The 21,068-nt window shown below is 35.3% G+C and overlaps 3 protein-coding genes across 17 annotated transcripts in view; 2 read left to right on the forward strand and 1 right to left on the reverse strand.

Annotated features, from left to right (window-relative positions):
• Window positions 1-3,841: 3,841 nt before the first annotated feature.
• On the reverse strand, window positions 3,842-7,345 carry hmgb1b (high mobility group box 1b). The gene is made up of 5 exons (NM_001099251.2): window positions 7,231-7,345; window positions 5,057-5,212; window positions 4,759-4,904; window positions 4,502-4,676; window positions 3,842-4,421 (listed from the first exon to the last, which is right to left on the reverse strand). The coding sequence occupies exons 2-5, from the start codon at window positions 5,201-5,203 to the stop codon at window positions 4,296-4,298; spliced, it is 594 nt and encodes a 197-aa protein (NP_001092721.2). The 5' UTR covers window positions 5,204-5,212; window positions 7,231-7,345; the 3' UTR covers window positions 3,842-4,295.
• On the forward strand, window positions 6,271-13,894 carry tex26 (testis expressed 26). 3 transcript variants are annotated; one of them, XM_073922668.1, is made up of 9 exons: window positions 6,271-7,517; window positions 8,578-8,898; window positions 9,378-9,459; window positions 9,535-9,700; window positions 11,253-11,406; window positions 11,569-11,745; window positions 11,910-12,071; window positions 13,082-13,190; window positions 13,726-13,894. In XM_073922668.1, exons 2-8 carry the CDS (start codon window positions 8,889-8,891, stop codon window positions 13,171-13,173), a joined length of 843 nt encoding a protein of 280 aa, XP_073778769.1. In that variant the 5' UTR covers window positions 6,271-7,517; window positions 8,578-8,888; the 3' UTR covers window positions 13,174-13,190; window positions 13,726-13,894. The 3 variants fall into 3 exon arrangements, with proteins under 3 accessions (XP_073778769.1, XP_073778768.1, NP_001410475.1); XM_073922667.1 differs by lacking the exon at window positions 13,726-13,894 and having other exon boundaries at window positions 13,082-13,269; NM_001423546.1 differs by lacking the exons at window positions 6,271-7,517; window positions 13,726-13,894 and having other exon boundaries at window positions 8,683-8,898; window positions 13,082-13,443.
• Window positions 13,350-21,068, forward strand: part of wdr95 (WD40 repeat domain 95) — a 40,227-nt gene continuing 32,508 nt past the window's right edge. For 6 of the 13 annotated variants that reach the window (XR_012390934.1, XR_011006488.2, XM_073923838.1 and 3 more), the window contains exons 1-5: window positions 13,350-13,894; window positions 15,933-16,098; window positions 19,805-19,858; window positions 19,951-20,034; window positions 20,240-20,305. Coding sequence is in view for 9 of the 13 variants with exons in the window: in XM_073923838.1 (XP_073779939.1) it covers window positions 13,827-13,894; window positions 15,933-16,098; window positions 19,805-19,858; window positions 19,951-20,034; window positions 20,240-20,305 (438 nt within the window). In the remaining 4 variants the exon portion in view is untranslated. Of the gene's footprint in view, window positions 13,895-15,932; window positions 16,099-16,923; window positions 17,043-19,420; window positions 19,585-19,706; window positions 19,859-19,950; window positions 20,035-20,239; window positions 20,306-21,068 lie in introns of those variants that run through there. The other 7 variants (XR_012390936.1, XM_073923845.1, XR_012390935.1 and 4 more) reach the window with 5 other exon arrangements.

Here is a 21,068-nt window from a genome sequence, read left to right on the forward strand (position 1 = left end):
TTATTCATTCATGTTGTCCCAACACAAATCGATTAAGTTAACTTAACACTTTTAACAAATTCATGTGGATTGAATATATAAATTAAATCACAATGAAATATCAAGAATTGTGTTGTTTTAGGTCATTTTAATTAAGTAGTTTGAACAAATAAAAAAAATACTATTTTGAGTGTTTCTTTGTGCATGGATTGCTAATTCAAAAGGTAGGCTACTTATAGGCTATATAAAGTATAATACAAAAAATATGTATTGGTTTTCACAGCTTAGCTGGTCATGTGATGTTAACATGGTGGATTCCATTCTATCAAACACAAAACATTCCCTTAATGTCCCAGTTTTCATTGCATTTACTAAATTTCTTTAAGGTAAGTGGTTGTAAACATACACATTTATACAGTTGAAGTCAGAATTATTAGCCCCCGTTTGAATTTTTTCTTGTTTAAACATTTCCCAAATTATGTTTAACAGAGCAAGGGAATTTTCACAGTATGTCTGATAATATTTTTTTTCTGAAGAAAGTATTGTGGTTTCATTTCGGCTAGAAAAAGGCAGTTTTTAATGTTTTAAAAGCCATCTTAAGGTCAAAATTATTAACCCCTTTATATATTTTGTTCGATAGTCTATAGAGCACACCATCAATATACATCGACTTGCCTAATTACCCTAACCTGCCTAGTTAACCTAATTAACCTCGTTAAGCCTTTAAATGTCACTTTAAGCTGCATAAAAGTGTCTTGAAAAATATCTAGTCAAATATCATTTATTTTCTGTCATGGCAAAGATTAAATAAATCAGCTATTAGAAATGAGTTAATAAAACTATATTTTTCGAAATGTGTTGAAAAAATGTTCTCTTCATTAAACAGAAATTGGGGAAAAGATACACGGGGGGGTGGGGGGGGGTAATAATTGACTTCAACTGTATGAACTGAATTTATTTATTTAGAATTTTTTGCCTTTATTTAAAAAAAAAAAACAACAACAACAGAACAATAACCACAGATTACAACCAAAAAAATGTTTCAACATCACAGCACATAATGAAGACAAAAAAGACAAATAAAAATACATACCGCATTAATAATAATGATAATAATAATAATAATAATAATAATAATAATAGAATACACAAGTTAACCAATGTGTATGCGGATCTAAAGTTTTGCAAAATCCTGGGAGCTACATACTCAAGGAAAAGATCTGATAAAAAGTATCAATTTTTCACCTTAATCAGTGGGTAATATATTCCAATGACATAAGATCAGATATTACTTTATGCCATTCTGATACTGTCAGTGGTTTATCAGATATCCATTTAAGAAATATGCTCTAAGCATAAATAGTTAAACAACTTCCTGTGTGTTGCACTCTTAAAATTTTTATCAGCAGCACCAAATTAAATTTAGCAATGTTCAACTTGATTTGTTTGTTTAAATTCAGCTTATAAAGAATTGTTTGCAACAATCTGCAATGAACCATTTTTTCAGTGTAGTTTCAGTGTAGGTCATTTGGGGAACCAAAAAAGTTCATTCTGGGTATGTTATCTAAAGGGTTTGTCTCTCTCTCTCTTAAATGTTCAAGGGAGGGTTTTTGTAATATCTTAAAGAGAACATTTTGGGAACATAAACCTTTTCTGTCAAATCAACAGAGAATTTTCTGTGAATCAGAATCTGATTCTGTGATTCTGTGAATCCCAAACAATCTCCAAGCCAGAAATTGTGAGTTAGATGTAACATGTCTACAAACTCGGCCATGCGGTCAATCCTCTCCTGTGGCCTAATGGGATAGTAGTAGTCATTGTATACACTTCAGTATCTTGTCAAAAGCAGTAAGTTATCCTTGTACATTCTGCACATTTCCTAAATCTGTGAATCAGGCATACTACTCTTGTCGAATACAGAATTTTACTTAATGAGTAAGGGAGTATGTGTTTTTGAATGAACCCTATTAGCCTTGGGACTGATGACCCCATGGGTATTAAAGTCATATGACATAAGTGTACATAAATATATATTTTTTCAAATATGGCACTTTAAATCCACAAAGTGAGTCTACATTTGGTGAAAGTATTTGTAGAATAAATCAATGTCTTAGAAAATAGTCAAATGTACACAAGTGTGTTCATTTCATACAGGCCTATTGCTAGTGATCCACTAACCAGTTTTTAAACATATTTAAAGCTGAACTAAGCATTAGAATAAGCAAATAAGCACATTAAGTGAAATTCTCAATCATACATCTGTTTTTGTGACATTTTGGTTTACTTTTAGCCCAAGCTGTTTTGTTTAAAGTGCTTCCAAATCTAATTTAAAATCCAGACGCTGTTTTTTTGCATCAGTGCTTTGTCAATAGCAATCAAAATGCTCCATTAACCACATTATTTAAGTGATTAGGGTTTTAATTAACCATCAACTGCACTACCGAAGCGCCCTCTGGCGGTCTGCATAATTATTCCAGCTTTGAGATAAAATATGTGTTGCCATCTTTCTCCTCCAGATAATTGCCTGTAGGCCAAGAAATTAATAGGCAAGTCTGTCCGCAAGTGACGTATGTTTTTGAATTGAGTTCTAACATATGCAGCACGATTAATACATTCCAATATGAAATGCATTTCTCTGCTAGGCCTGGTATTATCCCATTGTCTATGCATTATATCAATAGATGCATAATAATTATAGCAACCAATAAATGTGGTTATAACTTATAAGCATAAATATTTGTCACTATTTAGCAACAATGCAGGTGCACTTACAATGCACTGAATGCCTGCTTTAGAATATACTGCTGTATTGATTCTGTCCTTCACTGCAGCATTAGTCCTTGTGGATGACGCCAAGGTGAAACCTGAATAAGATGACATCATCGATGCATGTGAAATAGTAAACAAAGCATTTACACATCACGGCCACAGGGCGTCGTTGTATTCTTGTATTTCGAACACAATTATTTTTCTTGTTCATTCACATATTGAAGAAAAAAAATTAGGTTATCTTTATGATATATCATAAGAGTGAGAATATGTATAATTTCATTTCCGAATACAGACTTTTCTTGTTTTCTGATTGTATACACCATGAAGAATTTATGCCAAAGCAAGCACAACGAATGAAGGTGAATATTACACAATTGCATAACTAATGAAGGTCTATATTATACATCAAAATTGCAAAAAAAGTTTTTAAAAATTGAAAAATTTTTTTTAAATGACTAATGCATATCAGTTCTTTGTCAACTTTAAAATATTAATTAACCAGTTCATAGAACAATGCAAACACAGACCAATCAGACTTAGATGAGTCAGAATATCTCATATTTGGTACAATTACTTCAAATATAAGTATAATAGTTTATTAGAATAATTTATACATAATAGTGTAGTATATTTTGATATATTTATTTATTATTTATATATTATCATTATAATTCATTTTCCTTCGACTTAGTCCTTTTATTCATCAGGGTCGCCACAGCGGAATGAACCACCAACTTATCCAGCATATCTTTTACGCAGCGGATGCCTTTCCAGCTGCAACCCAGTACTGGGAAGCATCCAAACACTCATTCACTGCGACCAATTTAGTTTATTAAATTCACCTATACCCCATGTCTTTGGACTGTGAGTAACCAGAGCACCCGGAGGAACCCCACACCAACATGGGGAGAACATGCAATCAGAAATGCCAACTGACCCAGGCAGGACTTAAACCAGCAACCTTCTTGCTGTGAGACGATAGTGCAAACCACTGAGCCCCCGTGTCACCCTCTATTATAATAATAGTAAATATATAATAGTTTATTGATTTTACTAAAATAGCCATGGAAGAAAAAAACAGGACAGTTTTCTTAAAAAAAGAAATGTTTAATTCAGACACATTCTTAAATGTCAAACAAAACTGCATTCTTGTAATTAGAGTGGTATTCAAAGTACAGTTAAAGGACCTTATGACTGCAAATACGAAAAATATTTGTAAAAACTAATATGATAGTGCACTACAGATCTACATAAACCAGATAATTGTGCTGTGCACCTTCAGAGAAACAGTACAGTTTATATTATTCAACCTTAAACTGTTCCTGGCAAGAACTACCACTAACAAAAACAAAGATAAAAAAATAATAAGACTCGAGACACATAGTGTTAACTTTACAAAAGGAGAATAACACTGTACATCTTAAAAACGTCGCATATACACAGCCTAACCATTCTTGTATCTGCTGTATTACGTTTGAAGATGTGAATCATGTACAATTGGGGTTATGGCATGAACAAGAACCTAGGCCACATCAGTAGCTAATCTACTCATCATCCTCCTCCTCTTCGTCGTCCTCCTCCTCATCGTCGTCTTCATCCTCCTCATCATCCTCCCCACCTTCTTTCTTTGAAAAGCCTGCAATTCCCTTTGTGCGGTACAGGGCAATATCCTACAGAAGATAAAAGCATTAACAAATGAGGCAAGTGCATCTACAAGCTAGCAAGTAAATGTAGGAAAAGGCTGCTTTACCTTGTCGTACTTCTCCTTGAGCTTTGCGGCTTTCTTTTCATAGGGCTGCTTCACTTCAGCTGATGAGCTGTTCCACATTTCTCCAAGCTTTTTGGCAATGTCGCCGATGGACAGACCAGGGTTTTCACCCTTTATCTTAGGGCGGTAATCACCACAGAAAATGAAGAACGCTGACCTTTGGGGGAAAAAAACATGCATTCAAATCAACCTATTTGTTCCCTTCATGCTTTCAATGGAAGTGCAAAGAGTGAACGTACGGTGGTCTCTTGGGTGCGTTGGGATCCTTAAACCTCTTCTTCTTCTCACCCTTTGGTGGGATGTAGTTCTTCATTTCCCTCTCATAGCGAACCTTATCTTGCTTGGCCATATCCTCAAACTTGCCCTTCTCTTTGGCAGACATTGTCTGTTCAGAATGAGAAAAGGCTTTAACAAAAGTGTAAGGTGTGTGTCTTGTTCGTTACTTATTTCTAAATGTCACCTTTTTTCCCCCCAAATATTCCTTAGAAAAATCAACAAATGTACTATTTTTATAACAGCATAATATTCATCCAGTACCTTCCATCGCTCTGAACACTTCTTGGAGAATTCAGAGAAGTTCACACTGGCTTCAGGGTGCTTCTTTTTGTGCTCCTCACGACAGGTTTGCACAAAGTAGGCATAAGAGGACATCTTTCCTCTGGGCTTCCTTGGATCTTTACCCATCTTTATCCTCTGGAAAACAAAATATTCTAAAATAAGTGAAAGTGACATGCTATAATGACTTATAATACGGTTTCTTATTTAATTAATTGGTATATTAACATATGATAAATGAGCATCATGTCATGTGCAAGTAAAGTGTCTTAGTTAATATTTCGAGTAATTTAATAAATTTAATTTAATATTTTAGGTTCTTTAGCTCTATAAAATGCTATGTAGTGTATGTAGTTTTCAAAACAGTGACATATACAAAAATATATAATATACATAGTGAGCAAAGTGTCTACTTTAATGATTTAAGTATTTTTTGTGAACATAATAGAAACATGGGTGAAACTCAGTTTTTTCATCATCCAGTGTAGCAGACACATTTATGTAATATAGAAACAATGTACAAAAAAAATGACTGTCATGTACATATATATATACACATATATATGCACGTGTATATATATGTGTGTGTGTGCAATAATACTAGGTTAAATGTTATTATATTTTAAAAGATAAAAACAAAATGGGTGAAGGAGTACATTGTTGTGTTTTCAAATAACGTTATTTCTGTAAATATACAAGAAAAATATGCTATATAAACTACTTTTTAGTCATGATGACACAATCTAATATATGTAATAAATTAAACCTTTATAAAAATTTTATTGTTTGATGCTTATAAATAATCCAGTTGTGTATATTGATATCTGCATGATGAGATGTACATTGAAATCGCATTACGAAGATGGACGCTGAGATGCACAAAGACCGCCTCAGGTTCACGGTGAAAGACAAGGACATCCTCCATTAGACGAATAAAAAATGCCATATTTGATGGTTTCATATTAATTCACACTCTTTTATTTTACTTTATGTATATCATGCATTAATGCAACATTTGCATAGTTTTCTACTAAAAGCGGGCAGATACATCATATAGGGCCCGCCTTAAAATGCCTAATCGGTGCAACAATAATATTTCTTCTTCCATTTTGAAAAAGCCGTCTTCATGAGAGAAAGTCCCCCTCAATTGTCTCCTCCCACATTCCTGGGTAATTTCGAGGACCCAAAATCACCGCACTTGGTCCGTTTTTCGCCTCTGGCCCGCCGCTTTGCGATATTATCGCCTCTCCTATGGAAGAAGTCGGTCTATGGACACAGTGTCTGTAACTATAAGCGCTTTGCAATGGGAGTTTCGCTCCCGTAAGGCCGCCGTTCAACTGGAGCCACATGAGCACAGTTAGCAGAGCCAACATGGCTCTCTCTCTCTCTCGCGCTCTCTCTCTCTCCCTTTATGTCTGCTAGGCAGAGCTCAATACACAAAACACCGGCGGTGGAAAACAGTAAAAATACTATTTTACTACCTCTTTCAAGGTCGAAAAACACTAGCATTCACTAAAACATACGTTCGGGCTTTCTAACGAGCTGAAAAAAGCACCGCAAATGAGCTTGGTTTAATTTTCTTTCTTTAGTTAAGTTGAACGCCGCTTACACCCCGTCAGTCTCCATCCCCCGCCACTCACAAGCAAAACGCACAGACTATCCTCCGCAAGCCAGCCATATTATATTACAGGACACGGCCGCACACGTCCCGTTGTGAATGACCAAAGAGAAAACGCATAAAACGACGAGCACACTCCCTGAGGACCGATGAATCTGCCCGCGGTGTTATTTTAGTCTGTACGTGAGAACGCCTCGCACGTCACTGCCTCACACAATAACAGCTTTAACTGAGACCTCAAAAAGCTAACTGCTTTAGCTGGGATGGCTACCTGACAAATATTACAACCCATCCTATTAAAGAGAGCTAGAATACTGTCATTTCTAAAGAAAAATAGCAGCAATGTATTTTTCTCAGAAGATTTTTTCCAGTCAGGACATTTCACTACTAAGCACTGACTGAATGACGGGCGAATAGATCTGACAAAGATTGGTCACTGCGTTCACCAAATACGCAACTACCAAGGGAAATTACGACGTTTTTTGAAAAAATTATTCATTAAGGACTTGACAAGCATATTTTGACAAAATTCACCAACCTTCTCTATCTGCAGCTTCTGTGGATGCCTAGATAATGGGGCTTTGAAGTACAATAACACCGATGCGCGCTCTTCCAAGTGCGTGTTGAGCTCCCCGTTCACGAGAGACACAGTCTACAGTCACGAATCCTATTGGCTACCGCCAAGTCTTGAACGCCTGTGATTGGCTGCCGGCGCACTATAGTCCCTACGATAGCTGAGCTGTGGTTGGCTGTTCGTTGGCTCAACGTCATTTATTTTCAACGGCGCGTGAATATGAAAAACCATCCATTGGAGCAAGTGTAATGGTATGAGACACCATTTGTACTGCTATAGACTTACTGTAGTACATGTACATACACCGTTAACGTTAAAGGAAAGGTTTTAAAGTATATAATGGACATTTGCAATAAGTCCATTGTATTTAAAGTATTTTACAGCAAAACTACGCATCAGTAACTGTCGTAAGAAAAAAAGATACCATCAGGGTGAAAATGATGGAGACGTGGAGGGGTCTGGCTCTTTAAACATCCATAGTGTTGTAAAACAATCTGTTTTAAGAATTAAACAAATTTAAATCTGCATATTAGCTAATTCAGAAGCATTGCAGACATTCTCTCTTAAGTAACATTTCATTAACTACTGTCAAATTTAACATTGATTAATAAATTAATTATAATTATTTGTTATCGTTATTTTTTTTTATTTTACAAAGCTGTTATAAACAGATTTAACAAACATGAGATCTAAGAGGAATCACCTTATCTATAATAATGCCTATAATAATTTTTATAATCAACAATCATTTTTATGCCTATAAAATTAATGACATCATCGATTGCATTCGTTAATTTAACGTGAAATAAATGAGTACATTTGTTTATAATCAAATTTTAAAATAATTTTGGTAGCTAATGGATGCAATAAATTTTATAGGGACAAAATGTTTTATTTTATTAGCTATTATCGTTGTTATAGTTAATTGTTTTTCAATATAGTGTTTTTCCATTCTTGATGATATGTACTAAATAATTGTATCCTTATTCATGAAGTGTGGATTTTTCATTGTTGTCTTAGAAATAGAGGGATTGAAAATGCAACATATGAAGTTTTCCACTGAGCGGCGCTACGCCCTAATGAAATATAAATATCTCCTGTGTGGTCGGAAATGAAAATCTGTATATTTGACCGGATTTGTTTCTTCAAAGTTAAAGAGTTGTTTTATTTGCTTTGAGTGAGAAATATATGTGACAATAAATGCAGCTCTCGTGTAATTATTGCATGTTTTTTTTTTTTACATGGAAAATGTATTATTTAGCTGACCTTAAACCATAACCTTATTGTGCTGTTCTTTTAACACATTTTCAGCGGGTTTTGGGGTTTACGTGCATCCCTCATCCTCTGTAAAAAATACCACCGGAGAGCGTCAGATTGCCATCGCGAACCTGTTGTGCGTCTCCTATAACAACACCAGCTCATAAAACCTGTCATTACTCATTGGCCGTTCAGACCAGCTGAAAACTTTTACAAGTTTTTTTTAAGTATTTCAAGTTGTCAAAAGAAAACGTCCAAGCAGGATTATAAATAGTTCGATTCCTGAAGCGATGTGACAAGCAAAACGACGAGTTGTGGACCAAGCAGATTCTGGACGATTCACTGTACAAGAGTTAAAGACAACCATGGCAAAATGTAAGACATGTTTATTGCAAATAAATAAATAAAATTTCTTTTATTTTAGAAAGATTAATAAATTGTTTGGGCGATATGCTGACTTAGTGGGTAGCACTGTCGCCCAACAGCAAGAAGGTCGCTGGTTCGAGCCTCAGCTGGGTCAGCTGGCATTTCTGTGTGGAGTTTGCATGTTCTCCCTGTGTTTGCGTGGGTTTCCTCCGGGTGCTCCGGTTTCCCCCTCTGTCCAAAAACATGTGCAATAGGTGAACTGATTACACTAAATTGTCCGTAGTAGGTATATGTGTGTGTAAATGAGAGTGTATGGGCGTTTCCCATTGCTGGGTTTGCAGCTGGAAAGGCATCCACTGTGTAAAACATATGCTGGATAAGTTGACGGTTCATTCCGCTGTGGCAACCCCGGATTAATAAAGGACTAAGCCGGAAAGAAAATGAATGAATTAATAATCAATTGTTTCTTTCACCTTGTTTCAATCTAGATGTCAACAAAAAATGGGAAGCATTTGAGACCTCTCATGAAAGAGATTTTATTCATAGACCCATCTTACCTCTATCAATAAGGTGAGTGCCTGTTAACAGAAGAAATGCACTTGTCAGGACATTTAACAAATAATTTTATTTTAATTCAAATACTAGGCCAAAAACATCTGTCAGGGTCATTAGAAATTCATACATACTGGACAATCCAGTGGGTGCAACTGTATACAGTGAAGACTTCTGCTCGAGGCCTGTGCCAAAGACGGCTTGCATAAGATCTGCAACAGCATCAGGAAACAGAAGAAATAACCCGCACCCAAGCAAGGTCAATTGGCAGATTTTGTCATTTATTCTGTTTTGATAGTGCAAATGTATTTAATGGGGTATATGCTCAGCTAGTGTTTTTTAACCAATGATAAACGTTCAGTGAAAGCTTAATGTGACTATATTCAGTTTCATTAGGTTTCTTTTACAGCATCAATGTTGTAATGTAATTACAGTACATTTAGTTAAAGAGACTTAAGCATTCATTTAGTTGTTCAAGCATAGCACAAGATGAAAGACCGTGTAACCACTAGTGCCATCAGGATCAGCAGGCGAGCACAGAAACTCCATTGAAAATATATTTTATTATTAAGACATAGTGGGGTTGAAATAGAGTTTAATGCAGTGCTTCCTGTCTGGTCTGAGACCCACTTTATATTGCATATCTAACAGACAGTAAAGATCTCATATTTTTAAAGAATTCAGACCTTAAACATGACATTTTATAATGGAAAAACAGTTCACCCAAAGCGTTGAGGCTGCCTGGCTGAAATTAAAAGTCTGTGTGTATATACCCCATTAACAGCCACTTTATCAGGTTCATCTGTTCAACTGCTTATTAATGCAATCTCTAATCAGTCCATCACATGGCTGCAACTGAATTTGTGAATTTGTAAAAAGTGAATTTTGGCATGTTGGTCAAGTCAATCTGCTAAATCTTAAACCAAGTTTTAAGAGATTTTAGAAGTGGTGCCAGACAAGCTGGTTTGAATGTTTAAGAAACTGCTGATCAACTGAGACTTTCACACACAATCATCTCCAAAGTTTACGAGGGTCACAACATTTGGACAGCAGAAAAATTGAAAAAGTGTTGCCTGGCATGATGAGTCTCAATTTTTGCTGCATCGTTCAAAAAATAGGATCAGAATTGTGCATATACCTCTCAAAAGAATGGATCCGTTCTGCCTTGTATTAATTTTGCTGGTGATGTATTGTGTGGGGGATGTTTTTTGGCAGACTTTGGGCTATTTAGTGCCAACAGAGCAATTCTTAAACACCACATCCTACCTGAGTACTGTTGCTGACCATCTAAATCCTATGACCACAGTGTGCCCATCTTGCTATAACAAGATCTCAATCCAATAAAGCAGACTCAAGACTCAATTCAAGTCATCATTATTTCTCTTGGACTTTTTTCAATGTAGATTGTGTCAGAGCAGATGAACAGAATAAATGCCATAAATTATTTTAGATTATGGAACATTCCAGCAAATCAGGCAGGCATGAGCAGAGTTCGCGTCACATATGTGCAGCTGGCGATTCTGTTGCAACTGAGTAATGCTATTATTTTAGTATGGACTAAATTATATGAGAAATGATTCTAAAACATTGATGAATCTATGCAATGAAGAATTAAAACGTTTTTTAGGACAAAAAAAAAATGTCCAACCCAGTACCATCAAGGTGTACCAAATAAAGTGGCCATTGATCATAATTTGAAAGTGTCTCATGTAAATGTGAGCACATCAAAACAACTATATATTTGTATTCTGCGAAAGAAACAAGCCATACAGATTTGAAAATCAAAATCAAAATGTGCTGTATCAACACAGGCGTTCATGATATGGGGGCATTCTGCAGATCATATGAAACAGTTTGATGGCAGTTCCCCTCTGCAAATCAATTTAACTGAGAAGGAAATTCAAAAGGCTTTAAGTGATCAGTGCATGTCGACATACAAATCTGACTTTCTTGGATTACCTCAAGGTAAGGTTTTGGAGTTATTGTACAGAGACTAATTCAGTTTTTATGCATTGAAAGTGTTATTTAATATTAACATAACACAACATAAGATTTAAAGACTGATGTAGATGTTACTATTACTCAAGCATCTCAGTGTTTTTTTATTGTATTCTGTCAAAATCACAGTGATCATGAAGAAAAATGCCTTTATTGTGCCTTTTAAACACAATCAAGCTGTCCATTACTTCACCCAAACTGAAATGAGACACAACTATTGCTCACCCATTATTAAACCTGAGCTGTTGGGGAACACCACTCGCTATGGATGCAATAAACTGCATGGTGTAGCGGCAAGGGGAATTGGTAAGCTTCTGCTAATTTACAACATTTCTGTATCTGTGGACTATTAATACTTGTTTGTTCGGTTAGTTTCAATTTAAGAGGTACACTATTCAAATACTGTTATCAAAACACCACTATACCAGTGTGTCACACAGGTTAAAGAGGAATAACATTTTTTATTTGAGTTCCTACAGTTGATCACAGTCACATCGATAAACAGGAGCGCAGCAAACTACAGAGCACATACAATAAACATTTTGCAAGAAAATATACAGATGTCTCCTCAGGGCTCAAGTCAGTCTCACCTGAGACTGTTCTGCAGTTTTGTAAGACACTATCCAATAAAGGTAAGATAGTTTGATACTGTGCATTCTTACTGAAACATTACAATTGAATGCATTAAAGTCTAGTTTAAGTCAGAATTATTAGCCCCCCTTTGATTTTTTTTTTTTAAATATTTCCTAAATGATGTTTAACAGAGCAATGAAATTTTCACAGTTTGTCTTATAATATTTTTTCTTCTGGAGAAAGTCTTATTTGTTTTATTTCGGCTAGAATAAAAGCAGTTTTTTAAATTTTTAAAAACTATATTAGGGACAAAAATATTAGCAACTGTAAGCTATTTTTCATGATAGTCTACAGAACAAACCATCGTTATACAATAACCTGCCTAACTACCCTAACCTGCCTAGTTAACCTAATTAACCTAGTTAAGCCTTTAAATGCCATTTAAAACTGTATAGAAGTGTCTTAAAGAATATCTAGTCAAATATTATTTACTGTCATCATGGCAAAGATAAAATTAATCAAGTTATTAGATTTATTAAATTAATCAAGTTATTAGAGATGAGTTATTAAAACTATTGTGTTTAGAAATGTGTTAAAGAAATCTCTGTTAAACAGAAATTGGGAAAAAGATTAAACGGGGGCGAATAATTTAGGGGGGGCTAATAATTCTGACTTCAACTGTATGTGTTATGCTGTTTCAAAAGTTCCTAATTAGTTTCGGAGGTCTCTTACAATAGATATGCATCCATCAAAGGTCATAAATCCCCTGAATATTCTCATTATAAAATTGCATTATCGCTATTTTTTCCTCAGTTTGTTCAAAGATCTGGTCTCAACCTCTTCTTTCGGATAGCATACTATCCGCTTTTTAAGTCTGACATCACTCAAAACATCTTCCATGTCCAAGCTCTCTATCAAACTGTACAGGGAAACTCAACAAACATTACTAATAATACAGTAATCATACAGCTTTGACCCAGAAACAGTATACCATCATGACTTAAGCATAATTCTCACAGTATTGTAAAATATATGTATGTGCTAAGTATTTTTATTTATTTTTTCCCAGAAAAGAAGGAAGTGAAGTCACTACACATAACCAATCCCTCTGCTTATGGATGCAAACTGGAGAGGATGTCAGCCTGGCCAGGACCTTTATGAACATGCCATCGTGAACTGTGAAAACACTCAGTCTCTTTATTGTACATATTCAAATGATGTGTTTAATAATACACTGAAAAATGTTTAATAGACATAACCCTCTACACAGTGGTAATAACTTCTTTTTTTAGCAATAGATTCTCTATTACAAAATAGATTTCAAAAATAATGTTAAGTATTTGTTTATGGAGAATAATGAATCTCTTGAAAAATCTATACTATATAATAAGGCATGCAATATATTTTTAAGGATCTTGGCACAATAAAGGCATTGGATACATACTGTGTAATGTCTGGTAACCATTTCAATGCTAGTCATTTTGCAGTAGTCGGATGTGCACAACAAGGTGTGAAAAAGAAACACTATTTAAAAACCACAGATATCTTACTGAAATACTTTTCAGAAAAGTGAAAAATTAAGAGCGTCATGTTATGGCAAACAGACATTTCTGCATTGGATTGAATGAGGCTCTTGTTACACTGCATGCGCAGACACCCCGCTGTGTTTTGTATATCAGGTAACCTGAGACTCAGGTGTGCTCTGTCTCTAAGCTCTCTAAGCCATAGATCGTGCAGCAAAACAAGCAAGCAGCCTCTAAGGAGAACGAAAGTCACACTGAGAAGACAAGAGTCTCTCTCAGATCTCTCCCGATATGCCACTAGGCAGGAAAATTCGGGCCTCATCTGCTGGAGCCCAACTTGAGACCCATAACAAGCCCAGGTATTCTGCTTTATTCTGCTTTTTATTGATCTATATCTGAACAAAGCGTCCTGTTCCCTCGTTTAAACATTTAATTTGCTCAGCACCACTTTGACGCAGCTTCTGATGCAGAGACTCATTTGTTCTGCTTCACGGCTTTCATCTCGGTATGAGGTCTGGGTTTCGCACCACATTGATATTCAGTCATTTTGCAGCACCTGACCTTGAGATACACTCCTCCTGTTGTTCATAATGTTTACTGTTGCCAGGGAGTAAGGAAGATGGTTGATGTCGGTGCCTTGCTGGAACATTGTATCAATCAGTTTGTGTCCTTGAGGATTAATTCATTTATGTTTTGACAGACAAATATGGAGATGTTTCTTGGCTCCAATTTGATTTGGCTTAACCCACCCTTGGCTTTAGCTTTGCAAAATGAAATTTAGGAAGCGCTAAGTTTTCTCTTATTAGAGTGAAGTGAGATATGCTTGCCTTTGTTTATTCAGATTAGCATGGCATACAACACCACACACACACACACACACACACACACACACACACACACACACACACACACACACACATATATATATATATATATATATATATATATATATATATATATATATATATATATATATATATTTTTTTTTTTTTTATAACAGAACTGATGCTTTATGGTGGAACTGTATTTGCTCTTAGAAATAATGGTTCTCTTTTGATGTTGATTGTTCATTGATTTAATGATTCAAAAACTTTAGCAAGCATAAAAACTTTCCATTGCACAAAATATCTTTAAATGATTTTACACTAACAAACTGCTTTTGAATTGTTTATTTTCAGTTGTTTCATTTATTAAGATAATCTTCCCAGTTCACAAGAACATTTTTCAATTATTCTTCTTTTTATTAAAAATTGGTTACTTCAAAATTGTAAATTTATTTACAACTATGAATACAATTTTTGTTTTACAATTTTTAATTTTTAGACATTAAATAAATTGTATAGTTAAACTTTCATTGTGAAATATAAACAAATACAACTAAAAATTGCAACAAATATAAGTATATATATATATATATATATATATATATATATATATATATATATATATATATATATATAAAATATAATATATATAATATAATAAAATTATTTCACTCTTTTTGAGATGTGTTCTCTAGTGTACAGCTATCTTTATGGGGACTTCCCATAGATCTAATGATTAGCGTATTGTTCAAACTGAATCCCCCTACCCATAACCCCAACCCTTGAAGGAAGCAATCTGCATTCTTACATTTTCTAAATACTCCAGTCTATGTGATCATGAGCCATTTTCCTTATTGGGACCAAAACGTGAAATTCTAGTTCAAACTGTACTAGTATTGCTTTACTTTTTTAGTTGTAAGGAATACAAAGTGCACACACACATGTTGGTATCCGTGGTTTACAGGGACTCTATGTAAATGTACAGGGTGTTTCAAAAAGAATACCACAACTTTGAAAATCGAGAACTCTGCAAAGAAGTTCTTTCTGTTGTCGATTTATGGAAGCTCTGAAGTTTTGAAAACTTTAAGTACTCTTCACATTGATTAATTAGTCATGGTTCCATTATGTTTCTTTGATTAAAAAGAAATTTTCAAAGTTGTGGTATTCCTTTTGAATCACCCTGTATTTTATTTATTAAAACACTTTTTATATGGCCTTATCCCACCCCAGACCCTAAACCCAACTCTCACAAGAAACCCGCCAAAATTTTATTGTCAAAAGACCGTTAAATATGATTTTGAAGCATTTTGAATTACAAGGACATCAGGTGTGTTTTTGTAAACCAAAATAACTATTTCATACTCATGTCATTATACAAAAAACAGTCCTTGTAATCCACCAAAACCAGTAAACACACTAAATAAAATATTCAGTGCACCACGCTTATGCTTTTATTCAGTATCTCAACAGAGTTTGGACAAGTGCATGGAGCTGCTTGCCTGAATCAGAATTGGGGTGCAGAGTACAAACATCAGACTAACAGGGTGTTTTCTTATAATGGATCCATATTCAGCTATTTAGATGCTGCAGAGAGGAGCCAGCAACTTCCGGATTGGCTTGAGAGAGAGCTTTTGAGGGAAGAGCCCAGACGACACTCTTATGCCCTGGGAGATGATGCTAAACTCAACATGCGACAGTTTTACAGAGTGGATCCTGCTGGCTCCCTCTATGAGCTCCAGGTAAAAGTCAAAGGGTCAAGCTTATGAAGCATCTGCTACTTGGCTGAATTTGCCAACAATTATATTCCACCTAGATTGAATGGCAGTTTGCCCTAGAATTATGTTTCACAGGCCAAGGTATGGAAATGAATTGTTTTAATGATAAGAGGAGATTGGGCAGCTGGGTCTGCCTAAATTCATAATATTGCATATGAAATCAAAGTCTTAATATGCTTTCATATAGTATTTTAAAATTTAATGTTAAAGGAATAGTTCATCCAAAATGGTAAATTCTGTCATCATTTACTCTCCCTTTACTTCCCTGTAAAAATTATATGAACAATTAGTCATGAGAGCATATGTTTTTAGTTCATTGTAACTTATTAAACTAAGTTAATATGTTCTTACCTAATTATATAAGTTATGCAAGCAGTTTCAAGTCACTTTAACATAAGTTCAATGGACTCAAAAAGTTAATCTGATTCAGCTTAAAAAATTAAGACAATCAGGATTTTTTTTATACAGTGCTGTCATGAATCTGTTTGAGATTTTTTATTATTATTTTTTTTTTGCTAACGTTAAACTCAAAAAAGTTATTTTGAAAAATGTTGGAAGCCTAACCGTTGACAAAGACTATAGAACACACTTATACTTAAAGGATCTTTGCCGTTGACTTCCATAGTATTTGTTTTCCTGTATAAGTCAATGGTTACATGTTTCTACCATTTTTGAACAGGATGTGTTTAACAGAAAAAAAGAAACTCATAATGGTTTGCAACCACTTAAGGGTGAGTAAATACTTAAATTTTTGGGTGAACTATCCCTTTAACTTATTATGTAACCCCGCCCACTCTCATTAGACCCCGCCTTTGCACAGTTGGAATCTTCTTGTTTTGCATTTTTTAAACTCATTGATCTGACAGAGCCATAAACAGACCCCAGATTGAAAACTACATCAACTTTAGGTATGTTACAGGGTGTGAATTTATCTTTTAATATCTTTTATATTCTCCTAAACATGATAAATTAGTAGACAAGATTAGTTAATTGCAGTTTTTAGGTGCTAGGCTTTTGATATGGAAGTAACTGCCATTTTATCCAATCAACTTCTTAACCTCAAGATGTCAGTAGAGTAGTGGGTTGCTCTTCCCATATTAACTAAACCTTCATTAAATATGCCCAAATCAAATCATGAACTTTCAGCAGCCCTAAATTGCCTAAAATGACATTTTAAATCAAGTACAGAATCCATTCATTCATTAGCTGGATGACCTTTGGATGGGGAGCCATTGCAGGGTAATCTGTCATGACTACTGATTGGACAAATGACAAGTTAGACATGCATTATTTATTTCAACAAAGTGCCTGAACTTGCCCTTAGTAAGCAAATCAATTACTTTTTCCTTATCAAGCCCAAATTTGTTTGCTCTGGAGCTAATTTGCCATCTGACTGCACACTGAAAGAGGCATGAAAGTTATAATCTGTATTTATCAGTGAAAGTGAGCAACTGACTACAAGCCGGGACACTGCTTACATTTTTCAGTATTGTGACAATAGCTCAGCTGTTTCCAGGAAACTGATATGTTCGCTTTGCTGTTTAATGCCATCAGCCTAATGGAAATCCTTATTGCTTTTGTGGCAGATGCAATACTTATTATCAGTTCCTTGGCCAGCTGGGAATGCTAATTTACACATTTTATTTCAGATTTTTATATAGGCCATTTTCAAACAATAAATTGATGTCTGCGGTTGCTTGAAGAAACGTTTGTGTTTGTTCTGTATAACAAAATATAGTCTTGTCTTAATTAATGTTAATTCAAGAATCATAACTTCTATTCGAGTAACACATTCATTTGTTTAATTTTTTTTAATGCTTACATATTTACACTCACCGGCCACTTTATTAGGTACAGTCCAACTGCTAGTTGCACACATTTCTAATCAGCCAATCATATAGCAGTAACTCAATGCAATTAGTCATGTCATGATCAAGACAATCTGCTGCAGTTTGAATTGAGAATCAGAATGGGGAAGAAAGGTGATTTAAGTAACTTTGAAGGTGGCATGGTTGTTGGTGCTAGACAGGCTAGTCTGAGTATTTCATAAACTGCTGATCTACTGGGATTTGCACGCACAACTATCTCTAGGGTTTACAAAGAATAGTCCGAAAAAGTGAAAATATCCAGTGAGCAGCAATTCTGTGAGTGCAAATGCCTTGTTGATGCCAGAGGTCAGAGGAGAATGGCCAGACTGGTTCAAGCTGATAGAAAGCCACAGGAACTCAAATAACAGCTTGTTACAACTGAGTTATGCAGAGGTATCTCTGAACGCACAACAAGTTGAACCTTGAGGTGGATGAGCAACAGCAGCAGAAGACCACACTGGGTGCCAGTTCTGTCAGTTAAGAACTGGAACCTGAGGCTACAATTTGCAAAGGTTCACCAAAATTGGACAATAGAAGTTTGAAAAAAAACGTTGCCTGGTCTGATGAGTCTCGATTTCTGCAATGGTAGAATCAGAATTCGGCATCAACAACATGAAAGCATGGATCCATCCTTCCTTGTATCAATGGTTCAGGCTGATTCTGGGGGTGTAATGGTGTAGGGGATATATTATCGACACAATTTGAGCCCGTTCATATCAATTGAGCATTGGTTCAATGCCACAGCCTACCTGAGTAACGTTCATGACCATGTCCATTTCTTTTCTTCTAAGACACGCCATCTCATAAAGCGTGAATCATCTCAGACTGGTTTCTTGAACATGACAGTTTACTGTACTCAAATGGCCTCAAGATCTCAAGATCTCAATCCAATAGAGCAACTTTGGGATGAAGTAGAACTGGAGATTTGCATTGAGGATACACAGCTGACAAATCTGCAGCAACTGTGATGCTATGATGTCAATATGGACCAAAATATCTGAGGAATATTTCCAGGAGCTTGTTAAATCTTTGCCATGAAGGATTAAGGCAGTTCTGAAGACAAAAGGAGTTCCAACCTAGTAATAGAAAGGTGTACCTAATAAAGTGGCCAGTGAGTGTATTTGGTCAAGAGATAACTTTTGACAATCTGAACTATGAGGGATCAAAAAAGTCTAAAAATACTAAGAAACTTGCCTTTGAAGAAAAAGAGTGAAGTGCAAGCGATCAAAGTTACCAATCAAAATTGACTATAAAAAAAATATTAAATATATAACAGTTAAGCAAAGATTATTTGAGATTTTCCACTTTATTTTATTTTATTATGCATCTTATGTCTGTTTCATAAATTTGAATTCATTTTAAACAGATGACAGAGATTCGATGATTTGGGATGCACGTAACTCCTTGTTTTTCTGCAGACTGATGAAGCAACTTGGTTTTTGATTCACAACATAATTAAAGGGTGTCATGTTTCAGTGAAGCCATTTCAATTGGAAGTGAATTTGTTAATGAAGGGAGCCGAACATGTGACAGCAGCCTGTCGAAAAACCAGCAGCTGTTTCTTTTCTGGCATGCAGGAAAGGTGCCTTTTGATCATCCAACGAATGTCAAACAGCACATGTCAAATTATACTGTTAAAATTAGCATCCAGCATACAGTCACTCATGCTGTGGTGTTCATTCTTGTTAATCCTCTTTCTTGCAGACCTCTGTAGTCTTCAGATAGGGAAACTGCATATTAAATGCATGCTCATACTGCATGTAAAGGGTTTTACTTAAATTACATTTTATTGTCCAACACAGATTGAACAGATGGTGTCCATTAATGACCTAAAACACATTAAACAGGCCTTTGACGTAAGTATTCAAAACATTTACATTTGTGTAAATCTCATTTCATTTATTATTTTGTCAAAAATAGGTTTTCCTAATTCTTTTCCCTTGTGCAGGAGTTTGCAAAGGCTGGCATTGATATGCTGGATTATGCTGAATTTCAAACTGTTATGAGAAGCTGCCCGAGTTTGAAAACAGTTGTAAGTATAGTATTCAGAACTTGCCTTTGAGCAATCTTCTAAAAAAAAAGGAAGATGTTTTAATATTTAATTCTGTGTGTAAAACTACTGAGAGGTTTAGGTATTCATTTTGTAAAACAGATACAGTTAATGAAGGTCCAGTGTCCAAAGTTTTTATTATTAAACACATTTTCTGTCTTACTTTACACATCTTGAAATTTTACAGAAAGATACTCAAATTCAGCATCTATTCATGAAGATCGATTACACCGGCGATGGCAAAATCGAGTGGGTATGAATAATTCACTTTCCCCTTTAAATCTCAGACTTGCTCCATTTGAAGTAGAACCATGGCTTTATTATGAATAAAACCAAAAACACATGGTAATTGTGGTTTAATGGTAACCACATATTTCTATTGTAGTTAAACCATGGTAAACACAAACCACAAGTGACAGTTTTTATCTTAAAGTTGAATATATTAGCTTTCATCTGATGAATGGTTTGATATGATAGAACAATATTTGATCGAAATGAGTGGCCCGGTGGCTCCGTGGTTAGCACTGTCATCTCACAGTAATATGGTCGCTGATTCGAGTGCTGGCTGGGCCAGTTGGCATTTCTGTATGGAGTTTGCATGTTCTCCCCATGTTCATGTTTGTTTCCTCTGGATTCTCTAGTTTCTCTAATAGTCCAAAGACATGCAGTGAATTGGGTAAGCAAAAATTCTCTGTGGTGTGTGAATACAAGAGTGTATGGATGTTTCCCAGTACTGGGTTGCAGCTAGAAGTGCATCCACTGCATAAAAAATATGCTGGATTAGTTGGCGGTTCATTCTGCTGATAAGTGAGGTTTATTTCTAAATTAATTTCGAGAAGATCACGGGCTTATGATTGACCGAGGATGGTCCCGCATTAGCTGTCATATGATTTACCAATTAGACGAATGCAAACACACATAAATAACCAGATATCCTTACCTTAGTCATGTTCGCCTCGAAGAATCCCCCACATCCTCTTTCATAGTTTAATCCAGAACAGGGTGGCATGGTGGCT

Source organism: Danio rerio, chromosome 15 (assembly GCF_049306965.1).
Source record: "Danio rerio strain Tuebingen ecotype United States chromosome 15, GRCz12tu, whole genome shotgun sequence".
Lineage (NCBI taxonomy): Eukaryota > Metazoa > Chordata > Actinopteri > Cypriniformes > Danionidae > Danio > Danio rerio.

Excerpts from the sequence above, each read along its gene's own strand:
- hmgb1b (NM_001099251.2), bottom strand. The coding sequence starts at position 5,203 with ATGGGTAAAGATCCAAGGAAGCCCAGAGGAAAGATGTCCTCTTATGCC. Across the intron at positions 4,905-5,056 it reads AGTGTTCAGAGCGATGGAAG|ACAATGTCTGCCAAAGAGAA; the intron begins GTACTGGATGAA and ends CATTCTGAACAG. Across the intron at positions 4,677-4,758 it reads AACGCACCCAAGAGACCACC|GTCAGCGTTCTTCATTTTCT; the intron begins GTACGTTCACTC and ends TTTCCCCCAAAG.
- tex26 (XM_073922668.1), top strand. Across the intron at positions 9,701-11,252 it reads ATAACCCGCACCCAAGCAAG|GCGTTCATGATATGGGGGCA; the intron begins GTCAATTGGCAG and ends GTATCAACACAG. Across the intron at positions 11,746-11,909 it reads TGTAGCGGCAAGGGGAATTG|TTCCTACAGTTGATCACAGT; the intron begins GTAAGCTTCTGC and ends TTTTTATTTGAG.